This window comes from Citrus sinensis, chromosome 9 (genome assembly GCF_022201045.2).
Source record: "Citrus sinensis cultivar Valencia sweet orange chromosome 9, DVS_A1.0, whole genome shotgun sequence".
NCBI classification, from domain to species: Eukaryota; Viridiplantae; Streptophyta; class Magnoliopsida; order Sapindales; family Rutaceae; genus Citrus; species Citrus sinensis.
The window spans coordinates 9,623,316-9,635,670 of record NC_068564.1 but is presented as its reverse complement, the minus strand read 5'-3'; the positions used below and the strand labels follow the sequence as shown (position 1 = coordinate 9,635,670).

Here is a 12,355-nt window from a genome sequence, read left to right as displayed (position 1 = left end):
GTCTAGCCAAAGACATAAAACAAAGGCGCTTTTTGGGAGGCAACCCAAATGATTTGTTTATTTTGGTTTTTGTTTTATCTTCTTTTAGTTTTGATTCAGATTTAAAAAAAACAAAAAAAATTTTATGTTTGCTTATTTTGGTCAGAAGAAAATTTTTGATAAGGCGTGCCCACGTTTTAACTAATAAGTACTTCTGTAATTTTTTAAGTAAAATAGTTTTAAGGCATGCCCACGTGCTTATTAAAAAAGTACTTCTGTAATTTTTAAAGTAAAATAGTTTTAAGGTGTGCCCACATGCTTATTAAAAAAATACTTCTGAAATTTTTGGTGTCTCAAAGTGATTCATCACTAAAAAATTAAAAAAAGTAAATTTTTTTTTTAATTTAATTTTTTTTTTTAAAAAAAGAGATTTTCTTTTGTTCTTCTTTTATATATTTATTTATTTATTTATAATAAAAAAAATCATCATTGTTCCAAAAAAAAAATAAAATTTTTTTTACTGTTCACAAAATCCCTAATCTTCCAGATCTTGTTTTCTTCTCCAGCCGCTTGCAGCACACCAGCAGCAAACCAGCCTGCCGAAAAACGCAAGCCCTCACGCGCGCAGCACCAGCAACGAGCACACCCCGCAACGCAACCCAGAACCAGCTCTCGCGCGCAACACAACGCGAACGCAGCAGTGCGTAGATCCAGCCCCGCAACGCAGTGCGAACCAACAACGTGAACCACCAGCGCGCAACGCAAGCCCCCGCACCCGCAGCACTAGCATCCCGTGTCTCGCAGCCCAGCAGCGCGTAACGAAGTCCCACCAGCGCGTAACGCAACGCAACACCCGCAAAGCAAGCCTTACCAGCGCGCAACGCAAGCCCGCAACGCAGAAACGCAACGCAACCATCCTACGCCCTGTATTCCAGCCGGGTAAATCAAAATCCGTGAGTGCAATTATTGTAACAATGCCGAAGAGGAAAGCATCTACTTCCAAGTCATCGACAAAGACACCCATCGCAAAGAAATCTAAGATTACCGCTCCCACTACGGTTCCATGGAACACAATTTCATATTCACGCCAAGTCGTGAGACAAAGATCGAAGCATGGAAAAGGCATGAGTGTTTTGCCACTTGCGGAATCCAATCCCGGAGGGTGCCTCGCATTTTGCGACTCAACAAGAGAAATAGAGGTACAAAGATATTTCCACGCGCAAAATACTTCCAACTAAGTATATTCATTACCCGACTCTTGAAAAATTGAATGTTAAGTATAATTTTGATTCTTTGATAGATAAGATTGGGTTGCGTAAGTTTGTTGATGTTGATTGTTTCGGTTATGTTGAGTTGATTAGGGAGTTTTATGCTACTTTTCAATTTATTATGCCGAATGATTTTACTTTGCATACCCCGGATGTCATCAAGTTTAGGTTAATGGGACGAAATTTTTCACACTCTATCACGGATTTTAACCTAGCTTTAGGATTCATTGATGATGATTATTCTACTAGTGATGAATATTTAGGAACAACTTGTGACTTTAGCTAAAATTTTGAGCCTTATGGTCTTTGGCGTAATTTATCTGTTAATCACAATGCCTATGACCCGAGTAAATCAAAGAGTTCTTTCTTACGTGATCCTGTTTTGAAATGTGTGCATCGATTCTTAGCATATAATTTTTTAGGCAAGAAAGATCACTCAGGAATTTTCTCTATAACTGAATTTTATTTTATCTGGTGCATGTTAAATGATGTGAGGCCTAATTTAGGTTTTTGGTTAGCGGATCAATTTCAAAGTGTGCTTAAACAGTATAGGACTTTATTTCTTGGTCCATACATTACTCTGTTAGCTATAAATCTATGTGTGCTTGATCCCGACAATAATGATTTGCATCCTGCTTGCAAAAAGGAATTTTTAGATATGTCTGTGTTTGAAAGAACAGGTGTGGTCGAGTTCAAGGAGGGGAGATTTCAGTTTACTGAACCAGGACCCACTCAACTTCCGAAGAAGCTTTATGCTAGGAGTGGTGCTACCTCTGATGATGAGTTTGACGACGACACTGCTGCCCCGCCAACTATTCCTTCTACATCCGCACCACCTTTGAGCATTCAGTTAGAGAAAATGGAGCACAAGCTGAACAAGATGGAGCAGAATTTGGCCGCATACTTCGAGAGTGTGGGATTTACCCCACCATTTCCGCCAAGCCCATAGACGTTATGTGGATCAAAGCTCACAATTCAGGGAAGTTTCTTTTTGCCCTTAATCTTTTATCCTTACGCTTTAATTTTTATGTGAGCTTTGATTATCTTACATTGGGGACAACGTAAGTTCTTGGTGTGGGGGAGGGATTTTTGCATTATTGATGTCTGGAATTATTGTTTTCACTCTACTCATCCTTAAATGATTTTTGAGTTAGTATGCTTTATATATTATTAATTTTCTTTTCCTTTCTCTCTCACTACTCTTTTCCCATCTATCTCAAATTATTCACATCTATTTTTTTTTCTATCATATTCTTTCATCACTCACATTTTATCTTTCAATTTTTTTTTACTACATACATCTTTCTCGCTTATTATCTTTTTTACCTTTCCTTTTATATCTCACTCATACCTTCTTCTCATTCTACACCACTATTGATGGTTGATTCATTTGAAGAGTGTACATGATTTGATGGCAAATTTACCAACTTTGTGAGGATTTGAGCCTATGAGCAACCTCTTTGCTCTAATTATTTTTTGTTATGTGAAAATCAATCCTAGTTTGTTTATTCTAGAACTTGCTTTGTTATGTATGTTGAAGCCACATTACGGGATTTTATACATTAAAATGATAAGGGCAAACCATTTACCATTTTTCTATTCTCGCATTTTCCTTTTTCTCTACCCGAAGACCTTTATTTGCTACCTTTATTTGAGCCTTAACCATTACCCATCTAATTCTCTCCGTCTACTTAACCATTTTTCTTCTTTTGAGCCTCGATTTAAGGAAATTTTTGGACTCATTGTGTGGATATATTTTGTTTCTTTTTCTACCTTGTATTAAAGTTTCTCAATTAGATCAACAAGCATTATGCTTGAATTAAATTGTGCAAGGTTCGTTTCTTTTGTTTGATTCAAAAACAAAAAAAAAAAAAAGAAAAAGAAAAATAAAAAAAAAGAAAAAAAATGTTTACATTCTTGCTGACTTGAGTAGAAATAATCATTTTGATATCATAAGTTCATTCAATGAGTTCATTCTTCTCGTTTGATCTCTTTTTCTTTCGTAAACCTTTCTTTTTCATTTAACCCCATTACAACCCTTTTAAGACCCTTAGATTTTTGCATTTTATTCATGTTTTGTGGATTGAGATGTGATATATGAGCAAGCTTATGGTAATAACATTCTTTGATTTGATTTGAGTGAATAAATGACACCCTAAACACTTTGAGTGCATGGAGTGAAGTCAATGAGAGGGCTATTAAATCTTGTTGCACTTGAATTTTGAATGGATCTTCTTGGTGGTTGAATGTTTTTATTCTATCTTATGAGATTCTATGCTTTAAAATCCTCGTCTCTCGAATGTTGATCGACTTAATTTCTTGAGGTATGCTTGCTTAAAATTGTTTTTGGATGAGTTGAGATGAGAATTGAGTGGAGATTTGCGATTAATCTTGAGTTATATGCTTGAGGACAAGCATCATCTTGGTGTGGGGGAATTTGTTAGAGTTCAATTTATGCACTAGTTTTGCATTGTTTACTTCCCTTAATATAGATGTTTTGCACTTAATAATAATGATTTACTTGTGTTTTACTTTTGTAGGTGCAATTCTATTGATTGGTGATAAAATTGAGCTATAAGATGATGTTTAAGGATGATTGTTCTCTTGGAGAAATTATGAGCGGCAGAAGAACTTTGTTGATAAGGCGTGGGCGCGTGCTGTCAACTGCGAACCTGCAGTTTTTTGTTTAACGTGTTTTGTATTTTTGGTTATTTTTGTAATTACGAATTTAATATTTTAGATATTAGTATTCTATTTTAAATAGAATTCTAAAAGAGAAGAGAGAGAGAGTATTTAAGGGAGGAATCTATTGTGAAAAGGGGGATTTTGGGGGATTGGGGAGAGAAAGAAAGAAACCCTAGATCTTAATTTTTCTCTTCTCTCTATGAAGAACTAAACCTATTTTTCTGGTTGAAGGATAATGAAGTTTTGATTCATCACTACTGTGAGATCTTTCTTATGCTTTAATTGTTTTATTGCTTTTCGGGTATTTGTTTATTCTCCGAATTATTTTCATGATTATATTTGTTAATTAGGTAATTGGCCACTATTTAATTATCAACTTAATCTATTGTCAATTAAAGGATTCATCGTATGAAGATTTTAATGTTTGTGACAAATAACATAGCAGTGAGTTGTGTTATGAGAATAAATAATCTAATTTAAATGAATCATCATATGTGTTGATTAGGATTTGGGTCTCCCTGGTCTTTCAGGCTGTCAATTGATTAAATCCTATGATCGTATCTAGGGTTGTCTATTGATTAGGGAAATAACCAACGGTCGTACCTTGGTTATCGACTAGTTAAGAAGAGATTGGCTATTAGAGGGTCTCAGTAGCTATAACTGGTCTATTCATAAGTAATAATAATCTATATTTGAATCAATGATCAGTAGTCGAATCAAGCTGAGTTAATTCCTTCAACCAGAGCTTTCTCTAATTTGAATTACAACTTTAATTTGCATTCTTGTTATTTTAATTTGATTTTTATTATTGTCAACAATTCCCTCATTTTACGTTTTACGTTTCAAAAGGATTTAAATAATTACCGATCTCTGTGGACACGACCCTGCTCAATCACTATACACAATTTATTTAGAGTAGGAATTTATTTTTGTTGGCTTCGACAACCATCATTAAGTCTTGCCTCTTGCAAGATGGGACCTCATTTTCTGAAATGGCTTCAAACTCAGAATCAGCTTGTGCAGCTTGACATCTCCAATGTTGGAATCTCATACAGTATTCCTGATTAGTTTTGGGATTTGTCCAGCAAACTCTCTTACTTAAATCTCTCTAACAATCATATCAAGGGTAGACTTCCCAATTTGTCTTTAAGGTTTGATGGTACTCATATTGGTGGTACTAGTATCGACATCAATTCAAACAACTTTGAGGGCTCAATTCCACGACTTCCTTCAAATTCGCCTTTCTTAAATCTCTCTAAAAATAAGTTCTCAGGATCAGTTACTTTCTTATGTTCTATCAGTGAAAAGACATGGAACGTTTTAGATCTCTCAAGTAACTTATTGTCTGGAGGGCTTCCTGATTGTTGGTTGCACTTTGATAGCCTATTCGTTCTTAACTTGGCAAATAATAGATTCTCAGGAAAAATACCGGACTCGATGGGTTTCCTAAATAACATCCGGACACTGAATTTACACAACAATAGATTAACCGGGGAATTTCCTTCATCTTTCAGGAATTGCTCCCAACTGAGAGTTTTGGATCTCGGGAAGAATGCATTTTTTGGTGAGATACCAACGTGGATAGGGGAAAGTCTACAAAATTTGATTGTTCTTAGCCTAAAATCTAACAAACTTCATGGAAATATACCTTATCAATTGTGCCATCTGGGATTTATTCAAGTCTTGGATCTTTCTTTCAACATTTTATTGGGAAAGATACCAAAGTGTTTCAATAATTTTTCAGCCATGACCTACGAAAGATGTTCCAATCCTACCATTGGGTTCGGCAAATGCATCTTCGTTCCCCCTGGAACTGTATATTACTATAAATATTTGAACAATTTACTGTTGACTTGGAAAGGAAGTGAAAATGAGTACAAAAGTACTTTGGGACTTGTAAGGTGCCTTGACCTTTCGAGTAACAAATTAGATGGAGCAATTCCTGAAGAGATTATGGATCTTGTGGGGTTGATTGCCTTAAACCTTTCAAGAAACAATTTAACCGGACCAATCACTCCGAAGATTGGTGAGTTAACATCATTGGATTTCCTGGATTTGTCTAGAAATCTGTTTTCTGGAAGTATTCCATCTAGCCTCTCTCAGTTAAGTGGTCTTGGTGTCTTGGACTTGTCGTACAACAACTTGTCAGGAAAAATCCCATTAGGCACTCAGCTCCAGAGCTTCAATGCTTCAGTGTACGCTGGAAATCTTGAACTTTGTGGCCTTCCACTCGCAAATAAGTGTCCGGATGAAGAATCAACTCCAAGTCCAGGCACAGACGATTATTCAGATGCTCTAGAAGATGAGGACGATCAGTTTATAACTCTCGGATTTTATGTGAGCTCGATTCTTGGTTTCTTTGTTGGATTCTGGGGAGTCTGCGGAACTTTAATGCTGAATAGGTCGTGGAGATATGGCTATTTCAACTCCCTGACTGGTATGAAAGATTGGGTCTATGTGATATCGGCTGTGAATATTGCCAAACTGCAAAGAAAGTTCAGGAAATAACTAAACGGTAATACTCCTTAACATTGGGTTTCAGTCATTGTTATCAGCTCACGTGCTTTTAATTTCTTCATCCTTAAATTTTACTTTTTTCTCCTGCAAGCTTTTGTTCCTCCAACTAATTGTTCATTTTCTTTTCTTTTTTTTCATTCACCATCTTTTTGGCCCGGTATCTCTGGGATGGCATCTTGCCATTATTAGTCAGAGTGGTCATTTGATATTTGGACTCTTTCTAAAAAATTAACTCATATGATGCACATTGCATTATTGAGTGTATGCTTGAAGAAACTTGTTTCCGGTTCTCCTTAGACCATCGTCCATCTATGCGTTTATATACTCTGGTTAGAGTTCAATTATGCTATTAATCCATTACAGCAATAAAAGCAGTCAAATTCTGCTCTACTATTGATCAATGTTAGCTCTTTTTTTTTTTCATTGGGTGAATAAATAATAAAAGACAAAACAAATCTTTCTATTTAAAGAGTTGTTGACTAATAAAACTGCTAAATGGATGATAAAATTAGTTAATTAAACTAGAATAATCTTATTAACAAAGTAGGTGGTAGGTTCGTATGATTCCGGATCATTGGTAGTGAAATGTGAACGAAGAAATCAAACTTTTCAACAATTTGTTCTTACTTTATTCAAACTGGTTATTGATTAAATTTGATTAAATTTCTATGAAGATGACTTGTAATGATGATGAATAAAGAATTAAATATTATTTTCAGAGAAGACTATTGACTCGAATGCAGACTCTGTAATATGATTGAATATCACACAAGACTTTTCTATCCTAATTTTTATCAATTTTCCGAACGTATCATCACATGCCATCACATTTAAGACCCAGCTGACTCTAAAATATAACTAACGTGCACATTAATATTATAACTAACGTGCTACTGTCATTGTGGGGCCCTTTTTTGACTCATTGGACTTTTTTCTTGTTTTGTTTTGCATGCAAAATTGGCGCGGCGTAACCGTTGATCCGTTGACTTGCCAAATCGTCAAATGCTATTGGTAAAAGAAGAAACGCTTCGTATTTGTGTGGGGTCCACTAAGAGTGAGAAATTTCTTCTGTTGTTTGGTTCATTGTCCAGCCGCCGTTTCTACTTTTAATCCAACGGTGGCCCGGGACGATGACGTGGGTTGAGAACATAATGCCATCATGCCATTGAATGGAGTGGCAAGATCGTAAATAAAGACAACCTTACGTGCATTTTTGAATGGTAATGACTTGTGGTTTAATTTGGCGTTTTGCTAAATTATACTAACTCGAAATTAATTTTTTTTGTATGGCTAATTATTGTTGCTTTGTTAAATAATTAAAGAGCTATGGGAATAGTGAATTTTGTTGCGCTCTCCCTTGTAACGTGGCACATAATTGCATATGTGTTAAATTATTTATTACCTAAGAGCAGAGGCGGATGCAGCACATGACCAGTGGCCAAAAAAAAAATTTAAAAATAAAAGAATTTTTTTAATTTTTTAATTAGCCTTATTAAATTTATTAAAATAGTCACTATAAAATATAAACCCCATAAAATTTAAACTTTGATTTTTAAAAAATATAAAAATATATATTTTAATTAAAAATAATGATAGCCCACTACTCAAAAATTTTCTATTCTAAAAAATATGGTTAATTCTTCCAGTTTATATAATAATAGTAGAACGAACAGTTTCAGTAATAAAACTCATGAAGAATCATCTTTGGAATCGGATGGGATACGTGATAGTTTGATTGTTTATATAAGAAATAATAAATTTAATAATATTGATAATGAGCCTATTGCATAACATTTTTAAAATATAAAAATGCGTAGAGACTAATTATAAATATTTTATATATTCAAAATTTTAATTTTTTATATTTTACTATTATCTAATTTAGCCCCCGGTAAATTATTTTTCTAGATCCGCCACTGCCTAAGAGCATGACAATATTAGAAGAGAAAGAGAGAAAATAAATAGAAGACACGATATTTAAAGATGAATTTTATTCAATCTCAAGCATATACAACTAAGGAGATGAGCTCTCCTTTTGTAATCGCATAACCTTGTAAATGAAGTAAATAATTCGTAAATAAATATATCATTAGACATAAGTTCTTTTAAGATAGTGAAAGTTATAAGAAATGAAGAGTTGTTTGATGTGAAGATAAAAGATTCTTTGATAAACAACTACATAAATTATAATTATTTGATAACATTTCTCCTTAGATGTTCATCCTAAAAAGAATATGCCTTATTGAAACCTTTATTGGTAAAAATCTTATGAGAAACAGACTAGCAAAGTAAAAAAAGTACACTATTCATTTATACCTTATAGAGGTAGGGGACAAATGGCCTCGTTAAAACCTTACTAAGAAAATCGAATGAAACAAAAACCTAGTGAAAGAATATAGTGCATGGAGCGTTCTATGTCCATAACTCCCTTCCCTTCAATAAGAATGCTTAAGGAAACTACAGCTTCAATATACATATTAACAATCTCAGATTGCTACTACCGGAGCATAAATGAGCTATAAAATATTTACACATACCACATGTTCTCTTTAAATATGTGCTTGATGATTTTCTCCTCATATACATATAAAAACAAGAAAATCATATCATGAGCTTTTGTTTGATCTTTGGTGATCGCATTTTTTCTTTTATTTGTTTAAAAAAAAAACAAATTATCCATTTGGATATTCAATTTTCGATCCTTCAAGGAGATAAAATAAATCACAATTTTAATTCAATCCTTGAACATCTTCCACATTTATGTTATTTTTCCTTCAAAAATTTTCAAAGAAACAATTATGCCTTATTTATATAATCATTTTCTAATTCCTTTTGGGAGATATGGAGAAGAACATTCATACATAGTCTTATATGACATATACATAAACTTATAATATTTGTTTAGTCCTGTGGGAAGTAAAATATACACTTAATAGTGAATCCTTCATAAAATATGTTTCTGAAGAATTATTGTAAAATTATGATGTTCTTCATTACTGATATCTGTTTGAATTGAACAGGCCATCAGACTGCCAGGAGTAATTTATAGGGCATTGGAGTTGTTCTTCTAGAGCTATTGACAGGAAGGAAGTACGTTGATAAGACAAGACCAAGCTTAGAGCAAAGCTTGGTAGATTGGGCCCGCCCAAAACTAAGGGGCAGCTGGGTTTGGTACCTCAGTCGTTTGTCTTTTAGCACAGTCACAGTTGGATTTCATCTCACAGTTGCAGAAGAGACACAGAGACGCTGGGGAGTAACCTGACAAAAAGGTAATGGGCCGGTAAGCTGCACGAAATCAACTTTTTGACAAAACAACGCATGTAATGGGTTGGAAGTTATTTAACAAGCCACGCATGTAATGAGTGCAAGCAAGTAGTGGTTGAAGACAAGTTGCTGGAAAAGTACAGGTTGGGGAAAGATTGATTTGAAATTTTCGAAAATAGTGACGAAAATATTTGGAAGTGGATTTAAGTGATCAGGTAATGCATTGCGTACTTGGTGGGGAAAAGGGGGAAATATCAATTTGAATCCCGAAACTAGCCTTGCATGAATTTGTTGTTAAGTTACCCTATAATTCTTTTTTGTGGAAAATAGGTGTATGAGTTAAGTAAATGAAAACCATATTAAAAATGTGACTAACAATTAAATACCATGTATAATAATAATAATAGTAATAATAATAATAATAATAATATTATTATTATTAATTAATTCATTAATTATGATCAACCAAGAATGACAGTCTAAATTGAGGTGAGGGATAAGTTAAAAGAGAAAAAATAAATAAAGAGAAAATTATCTTGGGCTTGTTGAACCAAACACCCTATCCTAGCTATTTTCATTAGTCATCTGTCACGAGATGAGTGTTTTATGTTGCAAATCGGTGCAATATTTAGACGACTTCTAGCACGCAAGTTGCTAAATAAGCTTAGAACACTTCTCAAACTAGCGAAATAAGGATGCTTACGAAAATGCTAGAGAGAAGTAAGAAAAATATGGCCAAATGTAATTTTATTACTCACTAAAGATAAATTACAAGAGAGCTTTGTACAAGAGTTAGAGAGATTGTGTGTGTGCTGGTTAGTTTGTGTGTGTGTTGTGTGGTTGTGCAAAATGGCAAGTACAAATGGGTATTTTTAGGCTTGGATGCCAAAATATTATATTGCGAAATATTTTTAAAGATGTGTTACTATGGCTTTTTAGTAGATATAATTCATTCTCAGGTGAATAGAAAACATTAGACATAGTTTTGTTTTCATGTGTTATTGTGTTATGAATGTATCCAAGAAATTCAAGTTTTGATAATGCCACAAGCTTTCCCTTTGTCATTGGAATTGGCTATGAAGGTGTTGAGCATTCTACCTTTGAAGCCGTTAAATCTATTCTCGTTTTAGGTGTACCTAATGTTGTTGGCCCCCCGATGATTGAGGAATAACAATACTATTATTCATTGTGTTTTCCTTGCATGGCCCGTAAATATTTGGCATGAATTACTTAAGTTTTAACTTTTGCTGGTGGCTTATGATATTCATTGTGGCACTCTCACTTTGTAGCTTAATGGTTTTCAAAATCGTCATGCACTGTAATTGACTTGCATTTTTTTTCATGCATGGTTAGTGTTGGATATTGTGGGGCATTATCTTGTAACTCAAGGTTTCTAAAGTGGTTATGTAACTTGATGGCATAAGGTATTGCATTGAAGAAAAGACCTTGTATCAATTAATGAATTTGTGTGTTAGCTAAATTTTCTTGTGTTGTTAGCCTCCTCTATGTTGAGAAATAAATAAGTTCTAACATTAATCCAATAATTATAGACTGTATTAAAAAATTAAACAGGTATATGTCCTCCCTTACGGCACCTTACTCTCCAGTCTCTGTCATAAATTGACTTGCGGTTTGACTCTCTCTCTCCCTACCCCCCAAATCCTACCAGACAAGAGCCAATTTGTGTATTTTTTTTTTCAGAAGTTTTATAAGCAGAAATCTCAATATCAAAACCTAGAAATTGTTCAGTGGAGTTCTTTAGAGATGTAATATTCACTACTTGGGAAAACCCTAATAACATAAATATTAAAGACTTTCAGGAACAAAGGATTACAAAATTTTTCTTCCAGTCCTTCTTCTGTAACGCCATACTCATCTCCTGGAGTTATTTTGTTACTATGATTTTGGCTGAGATGAACAGTTTTTTATAGAAAAATATTAATGGTCATACTTTCATCAGTACTTTGCTGTAGCTCAGGCACAATAGCGGCTCGACCTTTAGACAATTTAGGCGGTTGCCTAGGGCCCTACTTTATATTAAGGCCTCATGAGATGATTATTTTATATATAAAAGGAAAAAGTGAATTTAAAAGTCATTATTATGCATTTAATTTATTATTATTTTGTAATTATCTTTTTCTAAATAAACTATCAAATTCTTATAAAGTTTATTTAATGTAGTACTTAGTAGTTTTAATTCCTACAAAATCGATAAATTAATAGTTTCAATCCTATAAATTCTCTATTTTATTGTTAGAATTAATATGTTATAATTAAAAAGTTTTATATTCATTTTAAACCTCTATAAAAGCCCCACATTTGATTACTTATCCATTAAATTTTTCCTCCAACAATTAAGATACGATATGTTCTTAGTATTTGAGAGAAAGAAAGAGAAAGAGGGAAAAAAATCCTGCTTCTTCTACTTTCCACTCAAGAAGAAAAAGAAAAAATCTAATAATTTTCTCAATTCTCTATGGCTATTGGTCATTACTCAAATCCTCAAACAATTAATATAAAGACAAAGTTAATTTATGATTTCATCTTAAATTCCAGATTTTATCTTTTTATTATTCCCTTAATTAGTTGTGTTATTTATTTGTTCTTATTCTTTTTAATATATTCTTTTATTCATCTACTTT

The 12,355-nt window shown here is 33.5% G+C and overlaps 1 protein-coding gene across 1 annotated transcript in view; it reads left to right on the top strand.

Annotated features, from left to right (window-relative positions):
* LOC102614135 (receptor-like protein EIX1) overlaps positions 1-12,355 on the top strand; it is a 144,581-nt gene that overhangs the window by 34,970 nt on the left and 97,256 nt on the right. Inside the window, exon 2 of the mRNA XM_052433982.1 lies at positions 5,834-6,334. Coding sequence (XP_052289942.1) covers positions 5,834-6,334 — 501 coding nt within the window. The remainder of the gene's footprint in view (positions 1-5,833; positions 6,335-12,355) is intronic.